At 37.9% G+C, this 24,389-nt stretch overlaps 2 protein-coding genes across 3 annotated transcripts; one reads left to right on the top strand and one right to left on the bottom strand.

Annotated features, from left to right (window-relative positions):
- Positions 1-1,894: 1,894 nt before the first annotated feature.
- LOC111321312 (TBC1 domain family member 15-like) lies at positions 1,895-15,417 on the bottom strand. Its single transcript, XM_022924159.2, has 15 exons — positions 15,178-15,417; positions 14,940-15,038; positions 14,144-14,255; positions 12,215-12,431; positions 11,707-11,818; positions 9,214-9,423; positions 8,143-8,271; positions 7,149-7,252; positions 6,649-6,743; positions 5,778-5,894; positions 5,288-5,388; positions 4,242-4,341; positions 3,771-3,868; positions 3,427-3,543; positions 1,895-3,055 (listed from the first exon to the last, which is right to left on the bottom strand). The coding sequence occupies exons 1-15, from the start codon at positions 15,256-15,258 to the stop codon at positions 2,588-2,590; spliced, it is 2,160 nt and encodes a 719-aa protein (XP_022779894.2). The 5' UTR covers positions 15,259-15,417; the 3' UTR covers positions 1,895-2,587.
- A 438-nt stretch (positions 15,418-15,855) lies between these two features.
- LOC111321311 (tumor susceptibility gene 101 protein) lies at positions 15,856-23,131 on the top strand. Of its 2 annotated transcripts, none has more exons than XM_022924158.2 (10): positions 15,856-16,011; positions 17,088-17,172; positions 17,609-17,674; positions 18,523-18,686; positions 19,063-19,297; positions 19,771-20,084; positions 20,438-20,530; positions 21,303-21,439; positions 21,520-21,622; positions 22,527-23,131. In XM_022924158.2, the coding sequence occupies exons 1-10, from the start codon at positions 15,979-15,981 to the stop codon at positions 22,617-22,619; spliced, it is 1,323 nt and encodes a 440-aa protein (XP_022779893.1). In that variant the 5' UTR covers positions 15,856-15,978; the 3' UTR covers positions 22,620-23,131. The 2 variants fall into 2 exon arrangements, with proteins under 2 accessions (XP_022779893.1, XP_088617996.1); XM_088761870.1 differs by having other exon boundaries at positions 19,063-19,301; positions 19,775-20,084.
- Positions 23,132-24,389: the final 1,258 nt, after the last annotated feature.

Genomic DNA, 24,389 nt, shown 5'->3' with positions numbered 1-24,389 from the left:
TGTTGGTAGTGCCGTCCATATTTCTTCGACGTAAAATGTAACTGCATACCTTCTTAAAGTGCATATGACAAGAAATTTTTTTCTCTTGTTTCTTGTAGTTGGATACCTATAGGAAACGTTTCGAAGCTTTAAAAGTGCTGGAAAAACGTAAAAAGCATTTTTTTTTTTTGCTTTCAAAATACACGATTTGCCTTCAAATTTGTCCCGGAGACTGGGACCTAGTTTATCGCCGTTGAACTTATTCGTGACGTCACATCGTATGCCTTTGCCGCGAAGGTCTGCTGGCTAAGAGGATTCTGCAGTACTTCGTAGTAGATAGATAGTGCATTGAAAGGCAAAGATGTCCAGTGATTGTAATGATTCCTTGGAGTCCGACTCTTCTGAAAGTTCCATCGAGGTACACAATGTGACGTCACGTTACGATATGACGTGCGATTTTGGCCGCGCGATGACCGGGACAAATTTGAAAGCAAATTGCGCGTATTTTGAAAGCAACAAAAATGCTTTTTAGATTTTTCCAGCGCTTTTAAGGCTTCGAAACGTTTTCTGTAGATATCCAACTACAAGAAACAAGAGAAAAAAATTCGTGTTATATGCACTTTAAATTCTTACAAATCATGACAGAACGTGTTTTGAACTCCTCACTCTTGGACTGTGGATTAATTTGGAGTAATCTAGAGTTTCCCCTGAGTCTTGCTCCGTGTATCTGTTGAGCTCAACATCCTGAAGTGAACGCATTTGAAACTATGTTAAAACAAAAACGAATATATGAAATTCATATCTCTGAACTGCGGTTATAGAAACGTATTTGTGCACGATCCTCGCAGTAAAGAGCACTATTTAAGCAATAGTGAAAATCAGACCTGAAAAAATTCAGGCCTGTACGGTATTCGAACCACTGAATTCAGAGATACTAGTGCAGCGCTCTACCAATTGAGCTAACACCAGCCGGGAGCAGGTCATCAAATTAATACCATATAAACTCGTAAGATGATAAATCAAATTTTGATTTAATCAAATCAAAATGTTGATCAAATTTTGATTTAATTTGATAACCTGCTCCCAGTTGGCTTGTTAGCTCAATTGGTAGAGCGCTGCACTAGTATTACAGAGGTCAGAGGTTCGAATCCCGTACAGACGTGAAATTTTTCAGGTCTGATTTTTCACTATTGCTTAAATAGTGCTCTTTACTGCGAGGATCGTGCACAAATATGAAACTATGTTGTGCAAACCAGAAGAATGGAACAGAGCTTTCCTCCGAGGGACCACACAGCAGGTCCGCAATGCGAACACATACAATCATTATTTCTCGCATTGTTATTATCGTTGTTATCATCATCTTCTATCAGTTTTTGGTTGACCTCCGTTACTAAAGCTTAGACACGACAGGGTTGTGTCACCTCAGTTTGACTGCTGTGTTATGAGCAAAGCAAGCACTGTATCATTTTGAACACCGTGTGAATGGTTTAAGTTGACGACTTATGTCTACCTGGGTAAAAAAGAGACGTCACGACTCTTTGAGAACTGAAAAGAGAGTCTGATCAAACGCAAATGTGAGCTGGGAACACAGAATATGCATGTGCAGCCCGTGTAAGCATAGGAGATGGAATTTTGCACCCAGGCTAATGAACGTGACACTAAAACCTAAACTACAGTTTTATTAATCCTGGATTTATCACCTTTCAGGAAAAGGGCTTGAGAGGTGGTACGCACACACCCTGGAAGACATGCAAATTTTGCCTCACGGAATGAAGCCCTTTCAGAAAAAGGGCTTGAGAGGTGTACGCACACACCCTGGAAGACATGCAAATTTTGCCTCACGGAATGACTTGAAAGCCGGTGTCGACGCTGGATTTGGGCACACACATCGCAAGAACTAAGAATGGATATGGACTGTAAAAATCAAAGCACAGTCATTTACTTTACACCTTTTCTTACATTTTTAACCATGTTGGTGTACTGAATACTTTGATTGTTGCAGTAAACAGTTGCCTGAGTGTACAGTTTTCGAGAAAAAAGCCTCAAGCACGTCATTATACCGGAATACCTGTGCTCATTAACTCAAAACCATTCTTTTGTCCAGATACACGACTCACTTCCCACAAAACTGATTAAACAAATGAACACTATCTTCTCCTATGATCATGGGTGAAACTTACATCGGCGATATCAGAATGCCGCAAATAGGCTCTGAAAATAAACATTTTGACCTATACTTTTTAAGAATCAGGATATTCCTTCACAGCGTTTTTAAGGACCGTTTCAGTACTTTTACTTTACATAGAATCTCTCTTCGTCGTTTCCATTGAATTAACTAAAAACTTCCTCTTCATCTTGCGTTCATACTTCATTCTCAAAAGTAGGAAAGTAGGTTCACGAGAAAAAAATAGAGAAATAACTTCCACGACTCTGTGTTGAGTTCCAGCGATTTCTGACCACAGCCAAGTCTTATGGAGTTTTGAGCCTTGACTGAAGTTCCCGTCATATTGTGGGCTGTGGTCTGTCTCACCAGAGGGGCTCTGCTGCGATTTTCATTAAAATCTCCTCATTTTTCAAAAAGGTCAAAGTACCCTTTCGTCCTAAGCCATTAAAATATATTCTGTGCCTCTTCAGACAACACCACTATTTCATCATCAGAGTCATTCATTTGCGCTTCGTTTGATTCACCTTCAATCTGAGGTCTGGAGGATCTTGCAGAGGCCCTATCCAAATCATTAATTTCTGTTTCATTGTTGTCTTCAGTGCTTCTATTTTCTGAAGGAAGCACATGAATGGATTCGTCAGTGTCACAAGCAGTAAGATTAGAGGTCTGTAAAGGCGAGCTAGCCTTGCCTAGTCCACAGCCCTCTAGTAAACTAACCACATGTCTATTATGTGCCATGAGATAGGGGTCTGTTTTTTCTACGTTTGGTGTCATCATGGCTTCGTTCTTGCCTGTGAGTATGTCGTTCACTTCTGCAGGTAAATCAGGATATGCCAGCAACTGGACACAGATTTGTTCAGCTCTTACTAACACTTCTTGGACGTCTAGATTGTATGCCAAATCGTTTATATACTGTTGAGATAAGAAACAGTCAATAACATTAACTGATGGTCATGTATACCAAGCTAAAGCACTAAAGAATAAAGTTTCCAAGTTGGTATGGGCGCTCCTTATCGTACAAGCTCCAAGCGGTCTTAAGACAGCTTTTTATCGGAAGGTTTGGGAAAAGGTTTGTAAAATCGAATCACAATTTTCACGATTAATTCAGAAAGGCCGACAGATCATACTACACTTTCAACGAATGGTTTTCCATTCCCAAATGGTCTGATAAGTATAATCTTATTAACGACATGGAATACTCATATAATAAGATAAATCAATATCTTTGCCTTCTGCGGCTTCAAATCGTGTTGACAATTACTCTGCTTACGTGGTTCATGTACCTTAAGGATTTCGGTGAATCCAAAGTTATTCTCCATAATCACGCGACGGTGTTTGTCCAAGATCGCCAAGCAAACAATCAGGTGATAATTTGGCGAAAGGCTCTGCGACCACAACGTCTGAGGAACAAAATACACTATGACATGAATGTTCGACTCGCGATCAGAACTAAAAGGAAATATGTCCTGAGCTGGTGTGAAAGGGAGAGAAGAAAAAGTGCTTGATAAAGGAAGGAAGCCCAATTGGACTTCTCCTTTGTAATTCTGAGGATGACCTTGGTCTAACCTGCAATAAAGTCTAGTTTTGAAGCAATGTGGCCAACAAAATGTTTGGTTTAAGAACTCACCTCCCATAATGTCATAATATCTGGAAAGGAGAACTCGCGCTTAAAACAAATAAGAAGCCATCTGAAGCAGAAGTACAAATTACCAGAATCGTGCTCCTCTGTCGACGAAAAAGAGAACAAAGGATTTTTAGAGTCAACCTCTGAATAGATTGCTCTGAATCTCACAAAGCAACCATTGGCGAGGTGGCTTGAGAGGAATTTTGCGCCCGGGAAAGCAGGTGTTGGTGGGAAAAATAATAAAATAAAAACTGAACGAGATCTTGGGTGTCAACAAACTTTGCACTGTTCAACTTAATTACAGCCCAGTAAATACTACGATATTTTGCCGGCCAACCCAAGAGTTCAGTCGTAGTAGAAAGATTGCTTTTTTCAAAAACATCACTGATATATGAGGTAAATGGTTATGCACTCGAATTAGCTGCAATAAAAATGGACAGGGAAACAAAAGCACCGTGAGAGTCGGTAAATTACCAAGATATTTGTAGAAATGAGGATCAACGAACTTGAGAAGCACGGCTAGCTGATGGAGTTGTGCTTTCATTCCTTCTTGGTTCTCATCAAAATTATGAGCCTACAAAGAAGTCGCAAACACAAGAAGTCAAAACTTTATATGACAATTACCAGGGTTGCACTCAAACCATGCCGTGAACTGTCATTTGCGCAAAGCTATCGGTACACAATGAAAACAACTCTCGAGGAGCAAGGAGAATGAACATCTTGCGATGAGAAAAATAGTGTGTGTCTCAAAAAAAGATCACCGTAACGATTACTTTTGTAATCGTTACGGTGGCCAATTTACCATTCAACTTTGTTGATATATCCAAATTATTTCGTTACCCCCACCGACGCAGCCCCAAACAGTTTCTTTAGAAACTATCAGCCTCTATTCAAGAAAAGATCGTCATAAATGTTCATCGCACTTTGAACTTTGGACCGTAAACACTAAAAACGTTATAGCTTCTTACAAGACCGCCGAAAATAGGTCACGACTGAATTGCCGACTTTGACTGAAAATGTAGTCGCAAATGTTTTTAATTGCTATCATGAAGGTGACCACAAAGATCAGATGCTATAGCATCTGATCTTTGTGGTCACCATCATGATAGCAATTAAAAAAATTTAAAAACTCTATCCCTAAGCCGTGCATTTATTGACGTAGGTCCTGTCCAATTAAGGATCACTTCCACGTGAAATGCTCTCATCTGTGTTTCTTAAACGTACTGGATCATTCAAGAGTTAAAATTTTTTGGACATTTTCCATGTGTCCCACTGCTTCAAGAAATCGAACGGTTTTTACTTTTTATCATTACAATCCCATTTGTTTTTGTCATGGAAAATGGTTGTTTCTGTTTCTTCACACGTTCAGACAAGATTAATGTTTGGCTTTGTTTCTGTCGCACTCTTCGCTAGCACTGAAACACCTTATGTCGCTAGCACTGAAACACCTTATGTCGCAGTTATGGCGACCGGTACAGTCCTATAACTTGGAGCTCTTCGCCACACGGATCTACACCTACCAATTTTTCCATGAAGCCAACAAAACACCAAAAAGCCTCAACTTCATCTTCCATCAGAAATAATATTGGAGAAAGAAGGTCACTCATGCCTTGTACATAACCTGAAAAGTAGATGATGAATTCATGGATTGTAGAACAACTTCCCCATGTCTAGATTGTGGGACAAGCTGCAAAGTTCTCTGCTATTATTAATTTTATTGTTCTTCACTTCCTATCACGCAAAGTTAGCGAGACGTCTAAAGTGGGGACAAACTAAAGAAGTGAGCTTAAAAGGTTGGGAGGAACGAGATATCATAACATCCACTCATTGCAGACACCAATCCAATAATATGCCTTATTCAGATACATAGTTTTTGCAGCGTTTTCCTTTTGGAGAGCCAACTGATCCTTTAAAGAAAGGGGGAGACTTAGAAAACAGAGAAAACATGGAAAATAGAGGATGCAAATGTAAGTTTAGAAGCAACATGTAGCAAAATGTTTAAAAACTTACCAAGATCAAAGTTGTACATGCAGTAAGTGAGGAGAATATCGTAAAGTTTCTTTACATTGGAATGGTTGGCCTCAGAGTAGAAGCAATGTAGCCTGTCTGTTCGTGTAACATCCTTGTCTGTAAAAGAACACCTATAATAATTTATGTCTCTTACATGATTAAACAGCCCTACACTGATTTCATCAAATTCAGACCTTAAGGTAAAGCAAAAAGAAAAATGGCAACTAGTCATAGCTTCCCCTATTTACTGAACAGCTAACTGCATATAAAATCATTAAAAAGGATTATGCTAAAAATAAGACGATGCCATACTGTAACTCTCAATAAGAGCTTTATAACAATATTATGAACCTTCCATTGCTGGCTCAGGTGCCCCATAGAGTCCCCCATAGGAGACCCATTCACTCTTAAACGCCCAAGATCTGATGGTGAATTCTCCCCTCCAGCTGCTACATATTTCCTCGTAAATTGGTTATGAGAATTTGTTGCTAGATCAGAATATCAACTTCTACCTGATAAGTTTTAGTATTCTCATTACCTGTTTGCTGGATAAAGTATGGCAATTATGGGGAGAAGGTTTATGTTCATCACTTCTGGGAGCTAAAGGGTTAATTTACAAGCAAAAGCCAACAAACTGAAAAGTCTAGCTTTCTTTGTCAGTCAGTTAAGTGTCTGAAACAAACAACTATATTCAATTGCCAACTTACTGATGGTTCATCTTTAGTACATCAGAATGAGGGTTACAAGATGATTGCTTCATCAGTGTGCTTCTGTGGTATGTAAATGCTTGCAACATAAACTCAATAATTTGTACAAACAATACAAAAGTGTAGAGAATGAAGGGTTCCCATTACATTTTGTACCCCCTTACCTACAAGATGCTTTCTTTCTCTAAATTCAGAAAAGTTCTTTTCCTGTGTTTTGGTCATGGACTGCCACTGCCACTTCATACTTTTATATTCTTCCCTTCAGGGAAAATAAATCAAGAATGAATAAACTTGGCAAAAAGAAGGAGAAAGGTCCTTAACGAAACATTTCTAATTCCATTGACTAAAAAAATAATTATATCAAAATTCAACTACATTTACCCTCAGTGCAGAAGGCAAGTTGTACATGAACTTCCATTCATCCATATCCAAGTTCACTTTCAAAATAGCACAGTATTGCTATGTTACAATGTCCTTACATTGTAAGAAATTTGTTATTTGGCAACCATAAAGTAACCAAACACAATTTGTTCTGAAGCTACGTGCACACCTTCAAGTTGAAAATTGACTGCATAGATGTACCTTCACTTGACCACTCTACCAAAAGAGTTAGTAAGTTGTATTTACCAATTAAATATTAATATCATAAGGTTTATCCACTTACTCCTTCCCTCTAAAGAGGGTCTGCTGTGACCGTACTGTGTAACCGTACTTCTTGTACCCCAAAAGATACTGCCAGACTGGTTTACGTATCAATTCATCGATGCCCTAAAAGGGTACAACCAAAAGAACTCATATGAGAAGTGAGATATAAAAATGTTAAGTGGCAAATAACAATTCCAATAATAATAGAACTTGAATGCAATTTCCATGAGGAGTGGGGTCCTTTGATAACACCTTTAAACTTGCATTTTAGTATCTAACATAATTTATAGCATGCAGGTTTGCATACAAGGTGGTTTTGCATTAATTTTATCAGTATTGTCACAAGTATTAATTATCTTTTGTTGTGAAAAAAGGGGTCATGAAATTGCTGACTGACTTTAGTCAACAATTTCTTTTCTTGCTATGTTGACCACAAAGACCAGTAGCTAGGAGACTTCTAATTGAATAATAAAGCTGCTACTTAAAAACTTTATCCCTATGCGGTGCATTTATTGATGTGGGTCCTGTCCAATTAAGGATCACTTTCCCATGACATGCTCTCATCTGGTTTCTTAAACATACTGGATCATTCAAAAGTTAATTTTTTTTGGACATTTTCCATGCATCCCACTGCTTCTAGAAATAGAGCAGTTTTTACTTTTTATTATTACAATCCCATTTATTATTTTTTTGTCAAATCTTAGCTAAACCCTGCATTGGTACATGACTGATCAAGAATCACCCACAGAATCCATCAGTTCAGTTCTGATGAATACTCTGCATACCAGCTCTCCATTGTGAAATTGCAGCTTTATTTAGCAGGCAGGAAGAGGAGTCTCTTTCAGGCAGAGAGTAATGCATGCAATATACCTTTCCAGAAAGCATTGACTAAATGCTATCATGCTTACCTGGGACTACTAACATTTTTGCGCAGCTGTGGCAACCATTTACAATCAAGCACAAAAAGTTTCTGAAAGATTGCATTGTATTCTGGTGCAATTTACATAGCATACCCCATGGAATATCCTGTCTTTAAGCTTCTTGACATCAGTGATTCGCCCAGCATCATCCAGGAATGACTGCCATTCATTGAGCCTCATTGGTTCTTCTCGTGTCACCTCTGGAACCTCACCAAGATCTCGCTGCATTTTGTTCAAGTAGAAAGAACATTATTTACTTCCCTCCACATGAAAAGAAGTGCAAATTATTCTATCACTTAAAGATGTTTCTCCTTGTGTATATACAATTAGGCACAAGTACTTTGAATATTTAAAATCATAATGATAAATAAATTTACCATGATTAAGAAATTAAGTCTTTTTGTTTGATTAGTAATGATGGTTTAAAATTGGCATTGTTCTTGTGGTGGGTTATATACGTCGATGAAAAATGCATACAGTGGCCATATCTCTTTATTATAACATAACATGACTCGGGCAGTCAGAGGGCCAATAACTAAAATCAACCAATCAAAATGCTCTATTGCCGGTCCAATATTCTCTAAGTATTGGACCGGGCACTGTCCCGAATGGTCCCGAATGATACCGCACTTGTGTCCCTTTGAACTTCAGTCGTATAATAAATCTCTTATTAACCAAGCTTGCTCAGGACCACACTGGAAGAATATCGGCCCTCTGTCTTTCTTGTACAGATCTCGCTGCACTCGGTCCATACTGTCAAGACCTTGGGCCGATTTTCTCCCAGTACGGCCCTCGCGCTTGGTTAATAAGATATATGCATCAACAATGCTGAACAAAGTAAGCTTTTTCAAGTTTTCTCCAGGGTTACTCGAGGGAGTATTAGAATGATCCTTAAATTTCAAATTAGAAACTACATCATCATGTAAGTGTGACGTTCAGTCTTGTCACAGGTGCAAGGAAACGAACAAATCAAAGCAAAAAATAATAATGATAAATCAATCTGGAGACATAAGATTCCCAGCTTTGATGTTCTACTACTGAGCTACAAGCTTGGGGTCTCTGTCGCCAGCTACATTTAGGTCATTACTTCTACCTGTAAGTTCATTTTAATGGTACATGTAGCATTAAATTTGTGTAAGCTAAACCTAAAAAAGTGTATGGCACCTTTTCTGGCACTGCTATCTCATCAGAATGGTTGCCAACATCCCCAAGATCTTCAAACTCATGTTCTTTCTTTGGACCATTCTCCTCTACTTCTCCCTGAGTGTCTTCCACTCCCTGCTGATAACCAACATAAACATCTCGCACATAACGTGTCACCTTGGACAAAGCATCCATGCCGTCATAATATGCACTGTGGAGTAGCTTCTGCCACTGAAAGAAGGTGAAAACAATGACTTTTTATTATAAAATATGCACATCTATCATCAATCTAGACAAAAATGTTAATCTATGAAAAATTCTTGATCATGACTGATTATCACCTACTTGTACCTAGTCTGAGCAGTACCAGTAATCAAACAGTAATTGCCTTGTACTTAAATATAAGAATAGTGCAATATGGGATAGTTTAAATAGCTCATACATGGTTTAATAAGGTCATTTTCTCCTAAATTTTGGCACGATTCAGACATTAATTGGTAAGAGACTTTGCTTCATCCAATTTTTCTAAATCTATTGTGCTAATAGCCAAAGCAAAATGAGGACAACTGAATTATTGAGAAGGATGAAGACAAGGATGATTAAGTGCTTTAAGTGAGACCTGATTTCAGGGCCTGATCTGCACTCTGCCAGTTCTCTACAAAATGAATCAAATTCATGTGACTTCTATAATTACTTGCTAATAATTGCTTAAATTAGATCCCTTTATAAAATCAGCCATGTTGGAGCATGTTTATTAAGATCAGTGTCAATATTTGAACTGCCCACCCTGGGCCTTCCCTCCTTTCACCCAACATGTAACCCCTAACTTGCTATCAGTTGGCTGATGTTACATTTGAGGAGGGGTAGGTGGGGAGTTTCTCTGATACTGACGACACTGACCATTTAATTTTTCTACTATGAAAATCAATACAAGTGAGGTTTGTAAGTAGCAGAGAGATAAGTACTGAAGTATAAGTGTATCAGTGTTGGAGAGGCACATCTAACTTCAGGCTCACAGATTTGAATAGTTTCATTTCATTGAAATTCTTCAATATTTTGCAGTACACTGTAGTTTTATAACTACAATAACATGTAATATTACACCGCTCGCCAGGCCCATGGGCAAGATGAAGCAAATCCTGTGTTCTGATTGCTACCCAAATGGGCCCATCATTGATCCCACACATGAAAAAAAAAAATTCTAACTACGTTTGTAATTCTTGGACAGTTTTGGCGATGGAAACACAAAAAGTGGCAGAAGATAGTCAAAACAAAGAAAACAGAAAGGACTCTTGTGAGTTTGTTCTGCTACAAACATCATTGGCTTTCTTTCCTGGCTCTCAAAGTACATAAGTCATTCTTACTTGTTAATAAAACAAAATCTTTTTTGCGATAAATCCTTTATTAACCTAGCTTGTTCCATCAACATGGCTGGATATAGCTGGATATTATAAACCCCTTCGGGCAGCTGGTATGTCAGCTGATAATGTCCACAGCGCAGAGATTGTCCGAAAAATGAATATTTGGCTGAGAAGCGAAGCTGCGAGGGCAAATATGAAATTTTGAGGACAATCTCCCAGCCAAGGACATTATCAGCCAACATACTAGCAAGCCAGAACAGGGTTTATTTATTTTATAACCCTCCCATTAATTTTCACATCGCAATTAAACTGCGTGTAAACACAGTAAAAAAGCCAGTGGTGATCTGATGGTGAATGCATGTGATTGACGTAAGCAAGCAAGTACATTTGATTGGTTTAAATAATTTTATTTTCAGTGTGATTGGACCAAAACTTGACAAGCTGTCATTTGAAATTAACTGTCATAACGCCCCTTAGATCAAAAACTCGAAAACTTGGCGCTTTTGGTTCACATTATTTTTCCAGTGTGCTGTTCAAAAACTTGGCTAAAAAAAAATGTTTATCAGGACTCAGGAAAAAATCAAATCATTTCAATTGTCACTGTGTTTTAATTATCTATTTTACAAAATGACTAAATTCAAATTTGCATAGGACTACATTTTAAAAGTCTACTCGCAACTTTCTTCACCTTCAACGACATTGACAGTATATTTTGTTGTTTTTTTTGTACTTTCCGGAACAGCTTTTGCGACCAGCTCCTTAATGTCACTATCGTTAGACTGAAAAAAAACCAGTTTGGTTTCCTTCCATGTAAATAGGAGAACGGAAAAGTTGAAACTCGTGTTGACTATGTTTCTTTTTCAGGTAAAAAAATCAGAGAACAAATATCGACGCACACGGGGGTTATTGCGTGATGTTACTGTCCTGTGATTTTGCACCACGTGACGTAGAGTAACCAATAAAATTGTGCCAAAATTAATGAGTGCATTATAAGGCTGGATATTAGCCTTGTTCTTTTTTTGCATCGTTATGGACTTGACTTCATCTCTGTCCATAAAAATGCAAAAAAAGAACTCGGCCAATATCCAGCCATCTTGACCTCATGTTTGGTTAATAGTGCATATATACATGTAGCAGTAAAACCAAGCCTTACTGGTCCTCCACGGTGTAGATTATCTTCTGAGAACAGCTGAAGATGATCAAGAGATTCCTTTAGTGCACTGTGTTCCTCTGCTACAACATACAACTTGTAATTATGTGGAGATCTAAAGTCATAAAGGCAGGGAGAAAGGCAAGATTGAAAATACACAGACATAAAAGGACTAAGTCAAATAACTTAAGGTAGTCCAACCTCTAAAAAACAAACCAATAGAATGAACTCTAAACAATCTACTTATTAAGAAAAAGAAGATTAAATCAGGGCTTGACACTAATGGTAGCCTGCTAGCCACAGACTAGTAGAAATTCAGTTTTGGCTGGTGGTTTTCAATTTCCATTAGCCAGTTTGGCCAGTAAACAAACTGAAATTGTTGTATCATCATATCACTAGCCACTTGGCTAGTAAGTTGAAAAGTTAGTGTTTAGCCCTGTTAAAGGAAGAAATAAAACACAGAAAATGTAAGAGAGTCCAAAGTAGTGAAAGAAAAAACTTCTTACAGTACCTTGTAATCCAAATATATCTCTGAAGGCGACGAATCATCTCACTTATACCCCCAGAGTGAAAATGGAGTGCAGGTTGAGTGGTGCCATTTTTTAACATAAATACAGCATAAGACCAGGCCAACTTTGGGTCAGAACGTCTGATAGAGTGCAACTCTGTGACATTGAAGTGAATGGCATACATGGACTTCCTCTTCTTCTTATAATGAACACTAGCATCTGTTTACGATGTCATTAAAAAACCAAAAACAACATACATGTCTTTATTTAAAAGAAACTTCAAATATCATGAATCCACAACTTAAGGTGGCTTGTACTGGTTTTCGTCTTTTTGATGGTTTGTAACTTTGAAAGAATACAACAGAAAGACTGACCAAGGCCAGTTCAACACTTTTACAGGGTTGAATTACTTAATCATTGGTTATCCAAAAATAAGTGTCAATTCGTCACTAGCAGTTTCCATGGCAACGCTTTCATAGGCTTATTCAGATGCATTTTTTAGCTTGTGGCTTAAATAATTCGAAAACTAACACGGTGACCCCTGATTCTTTTCAGTGATTGCTTTTGGCACTTGAAAAGGAAAATGCACAAAGATTTTTAAAAAATTCTATGGAGCGGAATTTCAGAAAATCTACAAAAAGGGCAATTTTCACACATCACAAATTTCCTTCCATAGAATTTTTTAGTTTTTTTTTTTCTGATGATTCCTTTCGACGTTATTATCATATTGGAACAATAAAAAGAAGGGGTCACCGGACTTGTTTTCATGCAATAGCTTTCATGAGTTTAACAATTTCCATGCGCGTTCTCGCGCATTAAAAAATCTGGATTCTAAAAGATCAACATTTGCTCATGATCTGTTTTAGCTACCACTGACAATTGCGTGTGCTCCCGTGAGCACCTAGGATCTGATGTTTACAGACGTTTACTGCTAAGAAAATCATTAAACAGCCATCAAAAAACAGCCTCCCAAGCTCATCTTAAAAATCCTACACGTGACTTCTGGCTATATCATATTATTTTCCTTGAATTTTTAAAGTCTTCTTCCACTTCGGGTAGATTATCCTTCACTTGAGTTCTTCTTTTTTCGCCGTCGCAAGATTTCATATTGGTTGAATATTTCTTTTAAATGTGAAGTGAAGCAACCTTTACTTCTCCGAAAATCGTCTTCGTTATCTTAGTTTCTATCTCCTGCATTCATAGAGGCCGCTCAACACATCAAATACAAGCTCTTAGGTAAACTTCTCACAAAAGTAGAAAAAATTCCACGCGCCACCATCTTTGTTTTGAATTTTCATCTTTTGATCTCGCGCTTCTTTCGCACGTTTCTCTCGCGTGCGTCACGCAAGAGTGATCTGTTCCCTGCGCGAGGAAACTGGTACGAGCCACCTTAATATAAGTAATCAGTATATTCAAACTGAGAACAAAGGCATAAGCCTAAGGTATTTATAAATTAACTGAGGTACTATACACTGCACATATCCTAACTGGTCAAAACCCCATCAGTTATAGTACCAATAAACCAATAGGAGACTGCAACATTTTAATCTTATTTTATACTTCAAATTTTTTTAACAATCTTATTATTGCAGCAATTAACCCTTAACCCTTTACCCTTCTCAGATATAACAAGGCATCTCAAAGATAAGGGGACACCACAAACTAGTACCATAGGCTGACCTGAATGCAAAACAGACTAGTCTAAAAATGTGTTTAAACAAGTACAGCTCCTTTGACAACACTAAAATTTGAGTCTTTGCAAACACCAAGTTTGAAATACATGTAGGCCAAGATATAACCATGTAGAAGTGCTCTGAATTTTCCAGCATCAAGTTCAAAGTAGATAACTTAACAAACTAATATTAATAATAATAATAATAATAATCATAGCTAAGTACTTGTAATTTGTGCATGTAGGTAACATAACTTACCTTCCTGTTTACTTTGTGTAACAAGGTCCCATTCTGAATAGTCACTTGATTCTAGTTCAAATTCTTCTTCTTCACCCACAGCAGGTGACCAGTCAACGAATGTGCTGTTTTGCTGTTGAAAAATAATTTAATAGGTGAACTGAAATGCAATGAAAAATTATATCCTTATCGAGGAACTGATTTGACCTTCTGATCCAAATTTTAGCCAGGTCACAAATTTCTTTTTTTCATAAAAAGGACAATTAATATTACAAACCCCATGACAACTTATCATCTCTCATACAATCATCTACCTGAATTTCCCAAACAAAATACAACAACAATAACAACCAAATACACATATCTAACTTATTATTCGTAACAAAAGAAAAATTAATGGAAAATGATTTATCACTATAAAAGGGGCTGGCAACTTAAAGTCAACTAACTAGTGGAGATCAGATAACAATCTCACCTAAAAATACTCTTGGAAAATAGAAAACTGTAACTGAAAGTCTCTAAGTCTCTTAGAATAAGATATGGGAATTGAAGGTAAAGATGATTTATAGCACGAATTCCTACAATGGGACACTTTACAAAATCCATTTCCAAGGTAGGTCAACAAAACAGTATAAATGACAGCTTTTCACTGACACTGTTAAAACTTACAAGATAGGTCAGGTTAACGAGAATCAATCGACATCACGCAACGGAACGTATCCTTCACTTCTTCTTTCATTCTTTCGATATGAGTTTCCATACAATAATTAGTAGCACTAAAGTAGTAAGGGCTATATGAGCGGGAATTTTCACTTACTTTCTCAATAATTGTAACGATTCCGGGAATAATGTTTGCACCCTGTGTAGCAGTTGATACAGCAGTGTGCACGAACACGCCATCTTGGTTGAAAACCACCTGAATACAGTCAACAAATGACATTTAATGTGATCAATCAGTAGTACAAGAGCACTGCTATGAGCCTAAAATGTTACAATAATATCATAGTTTTTATGTCCCTCTACTAATACTGATAATTGACCATAGATAACCTGACCTTTCCTTGGACATCATCGGCCGCCTTCACGGAAGGGTCCTCACATGTCGCTGCAGAGTTCGCCGCTGCCATCGCTTGCATCGAAACTTGATTGAGAAAAATAGTTAAAAATTTCCAGGCTACTTACAATTAAAATGAAAGAGCAAGAAAGATCACGTCACGAAACGTAATATTTATATTTATGACCTCGTCTTTTACTTCACTTCAACCCACGCAACAAAAACATTTTACTACGTCATGTAAGCTCGCGCGAGCTCCCGCAGCATTTACATAACCCCCTAAAATTGATATCTCGTACCCAGTGTCTTTTCAGAGCGCAAATAAATCAAAGGTATTTCATGTTATGTACTACTCAGCGCTCCTCAGAGCTACTGTTAGTGCTATTGTTAGTGCTACTGTTCAGTCATTTTTCGCTAACAAGGTTGCATCTGAAAAAAACACTTTATCAATGAGTACAGGTTGATTAATTTGTACAACTAATCATTGCTGAAACAATTATTAACGTATGTGGGTTACCTAAATTGTTTTAAAAATAGCTATGGAAAGGCTGAAATGCACATATAAATGTTCGAAAAGAACGTGAACGAGCTACGTGAACGAACAAGATAAGCCGTAACTAAGCCGTATAAAATAAGGGAGAAATCTGGTAACTAGTGAGAAAGTGTGAAATATTTGTGATGCATACATGACGGAATTTCTAGGTATTACAAAAGACAGTGTTCCTCCACCATAGACTTTTCGATTATCAATTTTAGTACGTAGTTATGGCCATTTGATTTGATTTTCGCATCTTTTAAAGTCATGGATGCGCATATACGGAACAGACTCGGGAAGGTTAGTGATAATCGTATCTAAGTGAACAAACAAACATACAAGTTTTTTTGCATGTTACCTGCTTGCAGACAAATTTTCCTTGTCAACTTACTGTAATATCATCGTATCATTTAGCTTCACAAACGAAAAAATGATTACTGCCATTTTTAAAAGATATGAGAAAATTAATTAGTGTTCGAAAGGAGATGAATCCATTAGAATGTATACAGCTGGGAATTGGCGACAACTTGTATTTGCTATTAAAAGTCTATACGTCTGGTTGGAGCATAATTATGAAATCATCACAAGTCATAGTTTGGCTCATCGATTTCATCAGAAATTTATTGAAAAACCCAACACTTTTAATGACTACCGTTATGTTTCATAATTGCTACCTCAACCTTAGAGCCGGATGGTCGTCACCTAAATTATGAAATTACACTACATTCTGCATTAGATTTCGTAATATTAAATTTGTTGATGATTTTAACACTAGGAGCATCAGTATAAACCGATCATTTTCGACCACAAAACCTTTCAAACTCATACAGTCTATTATCAATTTGGATGTTTTGTTCGGAAAACAAATTTGGGAGAACAAAACCTACCAGAAAGAAAAATTATGCACCAAAGATAACAAGCAAAATGTATGGGCAAACCCACACAATCATACGTCCTGAATGCATTTTGTATTTGTAAAGTGACATATACTTTGACTTTATTGCACTGACTTGCTACAGAAGATGGTGGTTGTTTTGTTGGTTGTTGGCTGTTGGTTGTTGGTGGTTGTTTTGTTTTGTTGATGTTGGTTGTTTTGCTGCTTGATGACAAACCAATTTTTTACAATTTTCACTTTTTCCTCCTGTTTTATGCTATCATAACACACTTTTCTCTCCCAGCTGGGGAATATCCCTCTCCTGGCTCTGTCTACCTCAATGTCCCCCTCCACTGGAATTGTAATTGTGCGTTTAAGGGGACCACTGTAGCTTAAACTATTCAAAAAATGATGCCTGTCGGGTAAGAAATTTAAGTTTAAAAAGTTTGTTTACTTGCTTTTTTGTGATTAATTATTTTGGGTATTATGATGTTTTTCTCAGTATAAACATGCAGATCTCTGTCATAACGATGTTAGGAGGGCACTACACCAATATTCCTGCTTAATACCAAACCTGCAAAACTTTAGTAAGTGAACCTTATAGTCTTTATTGCAGTTTTTAACTGGTGAAGACTGGTTTTTCAAAAGCATTTCCAATGAATGCGCAATATGAATTTTTCTAAATATTTCTTGGATTAATAACTAAAGATAAAAAAGGCAAGTCTCCAGTTTATTAATTAAAAATGAATAGTACATTTACATGAACAATCCATTTTATTGATACTAACAGTAGTTTCAGTATTCACCATTTAGAGAGGAAGCTTGGACAAAAATATGCTATTCTTAATAAGTGACGATTTGAATAGTGAGTTAATTTATACATGTAGCTCAAGTTGTAATGTGAAGGTTTCATTTTCAGTATTCAGTTATAAGTATCATTTCATTTTGATAGAACTAACAAAATGAAAATGGGAGACAAAAATTTATCTATTAAGAAAATTCTTGGATGAATTGATCCCACAGCGCACAATGATGGGAGAGAAGTTGAATTACTTGCCCTAGATGGAACTCTCCCTGTTATGATTAGAGGTGAGACTCTCTCCAGAACTGTATGTTCAGTTGATACAGAGACTCTAGTATTCAACTTTAATGAGAGATTATAAAGCAGTTAATGTCTTTCAGTGACATTTTTTTTTAGGTATTTTGTTATTGAATTGATCATGTGATAATCTTTTATTGAGATAAAAGTTTTAACATGAACCAATGAAAACTGGTCAGTAAACTAGTGAATATTTAATAAACAAAGTCACAGTTAACTCACGTAAGATATACACTGCAACATTTCAACTGAATGCTGCAAGTCGTCCTCACATAATATGGTAACTGGTTATGTTGCATGATTGGTGCATTTCATAGTTGTATTCCCTCAGGGGTCAGCTATTGTTAGTAGGGTTCCCTTGTTGTTGTGTGTTTCCTAATCGTTCAACTCCTAGAAGGGATCAACATGTAACTTCACCTTATGATATCCATACATTATCCTGCAGACAGGTAATGAGAATTTACTTTAAGTTGTAAGGTAGAAGCAGTTACCTTGATGTAACTTGCTGATGTTTATTCCACTGTGAGGAGAATGTGAGACCATCAATAATACTTCAATAATACTTCAGATGCATGACTGTACTGCTCTCTTTTATATGACATTGATCAAAGTGTTTCTCTACAGCTACATGGTGTGCAATCATATTGTTGACTCTTATACCTAGAGAGAGTTACTAGTTACAGGGTTGTACTTATTAAAGCCTTAAAAAAAAAACAAATCGATACATTTACTGGTTCCACATAACAACAATGAGTTGCTTCCTTTTTAACTGTTGGCAGATCTAAGTAAGACTTGTACAAATTAGTTGCTTAAGTGCATGAATCACTGTTTGTTTTAGGTGTCACATACAACATTCCAGTGTGTGTCTGGCTGCAGGAGAACCATCCTTATGTTCCCCCTCTGGTATTTGTCAAACCAACAAGCACAATGGCTATCAAAGCATCTCAATATGTGGATACCAGTGGAAAAGTTTACCATCCTTTTCTACACGAGTGGAGCCATGTATGGTCATAAGCATTTCACTCTTATCCTTTCTGTCTATAAGTTATGCATTAACTGGCCTTTAATGCCTCTGAGTGACCAACACTGAATTTCTCTTTACAATATCAATACAATATTAAGCAGACAAGTAATGAGAATATAAAAAATATCAATTTGGGAATTATTGCTGGATAGAATGCCGATTTCTGCAAACTAACATAAGAATTGTTTGGAAAAATAATAGTAGGGAGAATTATTAATGAGATTAGGGAATGAAAGGGTTAGGCTATTGAAAATGCATTTTGCTTTTAAAGTGATTATATATGATGATGGGCTTGTTTTTTCTCAGGAATGGTAACATCATGCAAGTATCAAACAGTTTGTTATTTTCTTTCAGCCTAAATCTGATCTTGCTGCCCTGCTTCAGATTCTCTGTGGTGTTTTTGCACAGCAATCACCAGTTTATGCAAAAAATACACCAACACCACTACAACCCACTCATTACAACATGCCACAACAGCCACATTACCCCCCTCAGTATGGTGGTTATTCCCCCAATCCAGGGGCAATGCCGCCATACCCTGTAGGAGGATCTCCAAGAATGCCAGTGCCGCAACACATGCCTATGCCAGGCAAGTTTATACCAATAGTTTTGATGAAAATGTTACATCAAGACTGATGTTTAGTAATGTACTATAAATTTTAGTTTCATATGATACTGTTTCATTGGTGATATGTATTTCAATGACGATCTGTGAAAATATTCTGCATCATCCCTTGATCTTTACAAGAGTAGAAAAGCTCTTCTGACTGTATGCATTATAACCTTTTAAGTCTGAAGACTCAGTACTAACAGAATATGAGGAAGGACTCCCAGCAAGACAAAAGTCTCCAGAAAACCTATCCCGTCAACTGTTGAGGATCAGTCATCTGCATGTAACTGAATATCACCTGAGTTTTATCAAATAGCTAACTGACAGAGACAGGATAATGGTTCAGATGGACATCTGAATGGAGGAACTTAGACTAACACATCAATTATTGGTTAACTGACTGACTGACTGACTGACTGACTGATAGATTAGTTTCATTTGTCCTTGTTTAGGGAGCAGCCCAGGTAGACCAAGTGGCAGCAGACCTCCATTTCCCCCTTATCCCCCTGCAGGTGGGTCCAATATGGGACCATCCAATCCCCCTTACCCTGTAACCAATCATGCAAGGTATCCCCCTAGTACACAACCTTCTTATCATGGTCCAGCTGCAAGTATTCCACCTGTCACTCAGGCTAATTTGGTGACAACTGAAAACTCAACTGCAATGAGCAGCACTTTAAAGGATGAGGAAATTAAGCTATCACTACGGTCTGCACTTGAAGACAAAATAAGAAGAAGTACAAGGGCATTGTTTCAGCAAGCACAGGTATTTATAATCAGATTGCAACTCACTTTAGACTGCATGTCCACTCCAGAAACATTAAGCCTGGAGATAAATTTTTGTTCTGTTGTTTAATTTTAGCAGTTGTATTTCAGTTCATATCTACTGCATACAGCCAGGCCACTCTTCGAGAACCCCCTAAAAGTTCCAGTTTGTTTGGTATAAAGAGTACACTTATAAGATTGCATGATTGCATTGCATGGAATCTTAACAAACAAATGCATCCACTAAAACCAGAACCTGGATGGGACGGTTATGTCTTCCATTCAACTACAACTTTGTAACAGGCAGTAGGGAAAAATAGATCACCTTTTTTTAGCCCATGATTCTTTTGACAGATTGAATTAGATGAGTTGAACCGAACCCAGGACGAGTTAAAACGAGGAAGTGAAAAACTACGAGATATTCTTCAGAAACTGGAAAGAGAACAGGTAACATAATGACCTGAACCAAAGAACTGAAATATGATAGAACTATAGAACCAGAGAACTTAAAATAATACGATAGAACTTTGTGGGAAGTAAATGCTACTTTTCTCCTCTTGCTGTTTGTTCAGTTACCTTATTTCAGGCATATTTATCTATTGTCCATCACGCAAGGCAAGGAATGTTGCTCCTCTTGCTTATTGGATAGATTAAATTCTGCTACCTTGCTGCGGCTGCGTACTAGGCTAATGCACAAGGAAAGACGGTTGTCTCGCTCATAAAATCGCAGAATTGTCCTCGGCATAGCCGAGGGTTTGCGGAGGAAGGGTTGGGGAGAGCATTTGGAGGGAGGTAGGGGAGCCGAGGAGGTGCTGCTGACGCGTTAATACCCCAGGACAATTTTTTTTAAAATTTCCTTTTTGTTTGAGATAAAAAAAAAAATCTACTTTCATGACCCGGAAACTGACGCAGTGGACTGGGATATTAAAACATTTTCCTGGTACATCACAATGAAGAATGCGCACGGTAAACATTTGCGTGCTGCGATCAAGGAAGCCACCTTGCGTAAGATTCTAAACAGCTAAATTGTTCACCTTTTAAGACTGGGGATCTCGAAAGCCATACCCTGCTGGGTAACACGTAACCGTATGAAAGAGAACTTCGCCCCCTTCCCTTGATCCACCTAGCACCTGAATGCAATGCTATCCATTTCGTACCATTGATTGCTTATCACTTAAGATTAGCAGGCCTCACTGATGTCTTTTCATTCGCTCTGCAGGCGGACGTGGACAACGACATCAAATTGTTGACACAAAAAAATGAAGAGATTTCTGAGGTTGTCAACAAGTTAGAATCTAATTCTGAAAACCTTGAAATTGACGAAGCAGTAGTGACGACAGCTCCTCTTTACAATCAGTGAGTACATAGATTGGGTATTCGGCGGAATGATGAACTGTTTATTCGTTGAACTGTTGGCTCGAAATTTTTCTCGCCAGAATTCTCAATCTGTTTGCGGAGGAGAATGCAGTAGAGGATACGATATATTATCTCAGTGAATCTCTGCGTAAAGAAGCTATAGATTTAGAAGTTTTTCTTAAGGTAAGAGGCCTCCAGGTGTTAATTGTGGCACTTTTTGACTGAGAGTCGTAAAATCAAAAGCAAGGTAACCACTAGCCTGCAGTGCAGGCGGATTTGGGCGGGGCGAGTGGATATTCCCATCGGTTGTTCAGGCCGCCATCTTGAATTAGAAAAACAGGGGAGAGTTGGGGCGAGGTAAAAAGTTTACCAAGTAAGTGGGAGGGAGAGTGAAAAATTGGGGAAGAGGGAGGGGGAGGGGGGTTTCCCCCGTCCCCCCACCAACTCCGACATTCTCGCATTCTCGCCCCAATTCTCCCAGTCTGCAGCGAATCCAACATGGCGGCTAAACACTCGAAAGATGAAAACCACCAAAACTGCCTCCACTGCAGGTTAGGTAACCACAACTGCCCAAAAATACAAAGGACTACGTCACGAGGAGATTAAGGCATAAGGCACCTGTAAGAACTACAAGCTGTGCATCGGCGTGAGAATAACATTAATGCGGACTCGTTTTCTTCGAAATAGCTCTGAAAAGTTCTACTTAAATTTGATTTGGTGAAGAATAGTCATAACTCTAGTAATTATAGTTAAACGGGTGTAAGTGCGGTTTTCGAGTACGAAATTTCAAGCTGGACTACAAACCATGACTGCGAACAATTTTCGGTTGCAATGTCAAGCCATCTTACGAATCTCTTAAAGCAAAGGATTCTGAAATTATTTTCCGGACGTTTTCAATAACAACCAAACGACAGCTTTATACTAAAGGTTACTGAAGGTGAAAATCAGGCAGTTTCTGTCTGCCAATCAACTTTTCACGCTTCACCTAAAGGGACTTAACCTTGTCTAGAGTAAATGACAATTGATGAGTACCTCAATCATTCGTCCTCATCGTTTAATTGTTTTTTCTCTCTTTTCCTTTTGGCAGCACGTAAGGACATTATCAAGGAAACAGTTTATGTTGCGAGCCCTTCTACATAAGGCAAGAAAAACAGCCGGATTAACGGAAGTAGTGGGATAAAGTGTAACGCGTCTATATAGATATTTAGCTGTGTAATCTCTGAATTTGCCCGCCTAAGGGAGTTACGAAAGGTTTTTCTTCTTTTTTTTTTGTTTTTTTGTTTTCCTTTTAGGTAGAGTAATTATTTTAGATCGCCTTTAGCGGAAAGAGATTATTCCACAACAGAAGAATATTTTATAGTGAAGTTTCGGTTATTATCTCACAAACCAAATATTTCGAACAACCGCTACTGAGGCCTGTATGCAGCTCGTGAAATTATGAACCAAAAATTTCGCAAAAGTGGAAGGATACCTCACGTGCAGCTCAATAGTACTACAGTAGATGATCGTGGAACTGTTATTTCGTTTGGCTCCGACGAAATAGGTTTATTCTGCTTGTGTAATGACTTGGACCACGTTTTCAGTCGAATCTTCGATGTTTTTAGATATGATTTTTGCCATGTATATGTGACTGAAAAGATGTTTGTAAAGCTATTAAGATAATACTGTACCCATTAAATGACAAAAATTGGACTTTTGGTAGTCTTTATCCCTTTGTGTGTCGATGTTGTGGAACCTTATTGCATACTTTACAGATAGTACCGAAGTTGTGGTAAATGTCCTTCACTTTCACCAACTCCTAGGTTGTTAACTTTATTAGCTTTATCCTCACGAGGTAAACAATTCACAGACCAAATGAACAGTCCACTGGCATATACTACTGGCAAACAATAGGATAGAAGGAGAGATAGAAAGTTCAAGTTGAACTAAGGTCTGAGTCAAATGTCACCCTGTTCCCTTTCATTATTTACTTGTTCCGAAGTATTGCCCCTGTTTCCTGCTAATATTTCGCTTACGCTATGTTAATAAGAGCTTCTTCCTCGTGTCGTAGGCGCTCGGCGAAAACCTACTAACACGAGCGCGCGCGATAAAGAGAGAGCGTCCGTGTCTGGGGAGTGTGACTCTTCGCCCTGGCGTATAGGTCTAAAGGACTTTGGCGCCCGGTTAATTAGAGTTCGTGCGTAGCAAGCTGAACCTTTTTCGACCCCAGGCTGTAAGCTCACCCTAGACTCTTCCAAAATTAAATTAGACCAAGGCTCATGCAGAGATTTTACAATAAATGAGATTCAAATGGCGATGGGAAGAAATGAGGTGAGACCCCACCTAGCTTTGGCGACACGAACGAACTTGTCTTGGTTTGTCTAAACTCTATTTTGATTCTGTAGGTCATCTAATGTCTTTGTCTTATCCATCTCATCACGCAACGTGCTCTGCTAAAAATATCATTTATTTTAAAGACCTCAGAACGAAGCAACTTTGACGATTACCTTTTGAAGGCCTTTCACGGTGTACCTTCAGTTCGCAGCTGAGCCAGCCAAACGTTTGGATTACTCGTCTAACGAAAGAACATCATAGACCCGCATAAGCCACAGTTTTGACTCATAGAACTTCATTCTATCGGAGTTTTATTGCAACTTTTGTATGACTTACAGGACTTATGATCAAGAATGTCACAGTTAACGAATTGTGGCTGGGATCCTTTGCACTTCAGACGGCATCAATCACAGGGACATATATAAATCGAATCCCTCGTAGAAAGGAACGGACAACTGTGACAATAGTCACAATTATTTCACCTGCCCGACTACTTTGAAGATTGAATATATCAACAAAGTTGAAATGGTAAATTGGCCACCGTTACGATTATAAAAGCTGACGTTTCGAGCGTAAGCCCTTCGTCGGAGCGAAGATTGCCTGAGGAAAAGTTATTGTTTTTGTGAAAAGTAAAAAC

The sequence above is a fragment of the Stylophora pistillata genome, chromosome 1, assembly GCF_964205215.1.
Source record: "Stylophora pistillata chromosome 1, jaStyPist1.2, whole genome shotgun sequence".
Taxonomy (NCBI): domain Eukaryota; kingdom Metazoa; phylum Cnidaria; class Anthozoa; order Scleractinia; family Pocilloporidae; genus Stylophora; species Stylophora pistillata.
Note: the sequence above shows the minus strand (reverse complement) of the source record. Positions and strands in the feature narration are given on the sequence as shown.

Excerpts from the sequence above, each read along its gene's own strand:
- LOC111321312 (XM_022924159.2), bottom strand. The coding sequence starts at position 15,258 with ATGCAAGCGATGGCAGCGGCGAACTCTGCAGCGACATGTGAGGACCCT. Across the intron at positions 9,424-11,706 it reads ATCTACACCGTGGAGGACCA|TGGCAGAAGCTACTCCACAG; the intron begins GTAAGGCTTGGT and ends ACCTTCTTTCAG. Across the intron at positions 4,342-5,287 it reads TTGGCTTCATGGAAAAATTG|GCTCATAATTTTGATGAGAA; the intron begins GTAGGTGTAGAT and ends ACTTCTTTGTAG.
- LOC111321311 (XM_022924158.2), top strand. The coding sequence starts at position 15,979 with ATGGATGCGCATATACGGAACAGACTCGGGAAG. Across the intron at positions 16,012-17,087 it reads TACGGAACAGACTCGGGAAG|TATAAACATGCAGATCTCTG; the intron begins GTTAGTGATAAT and ends TGTTTTTCTCAG. Across the intron at positions 20,531-21,302 it reads AGAAACTGGAAAGAGAACAG|GCGGACGTGGACAACGACAT; the intron begins GTAACATAATGA and ends TTCGCTCTGCAG.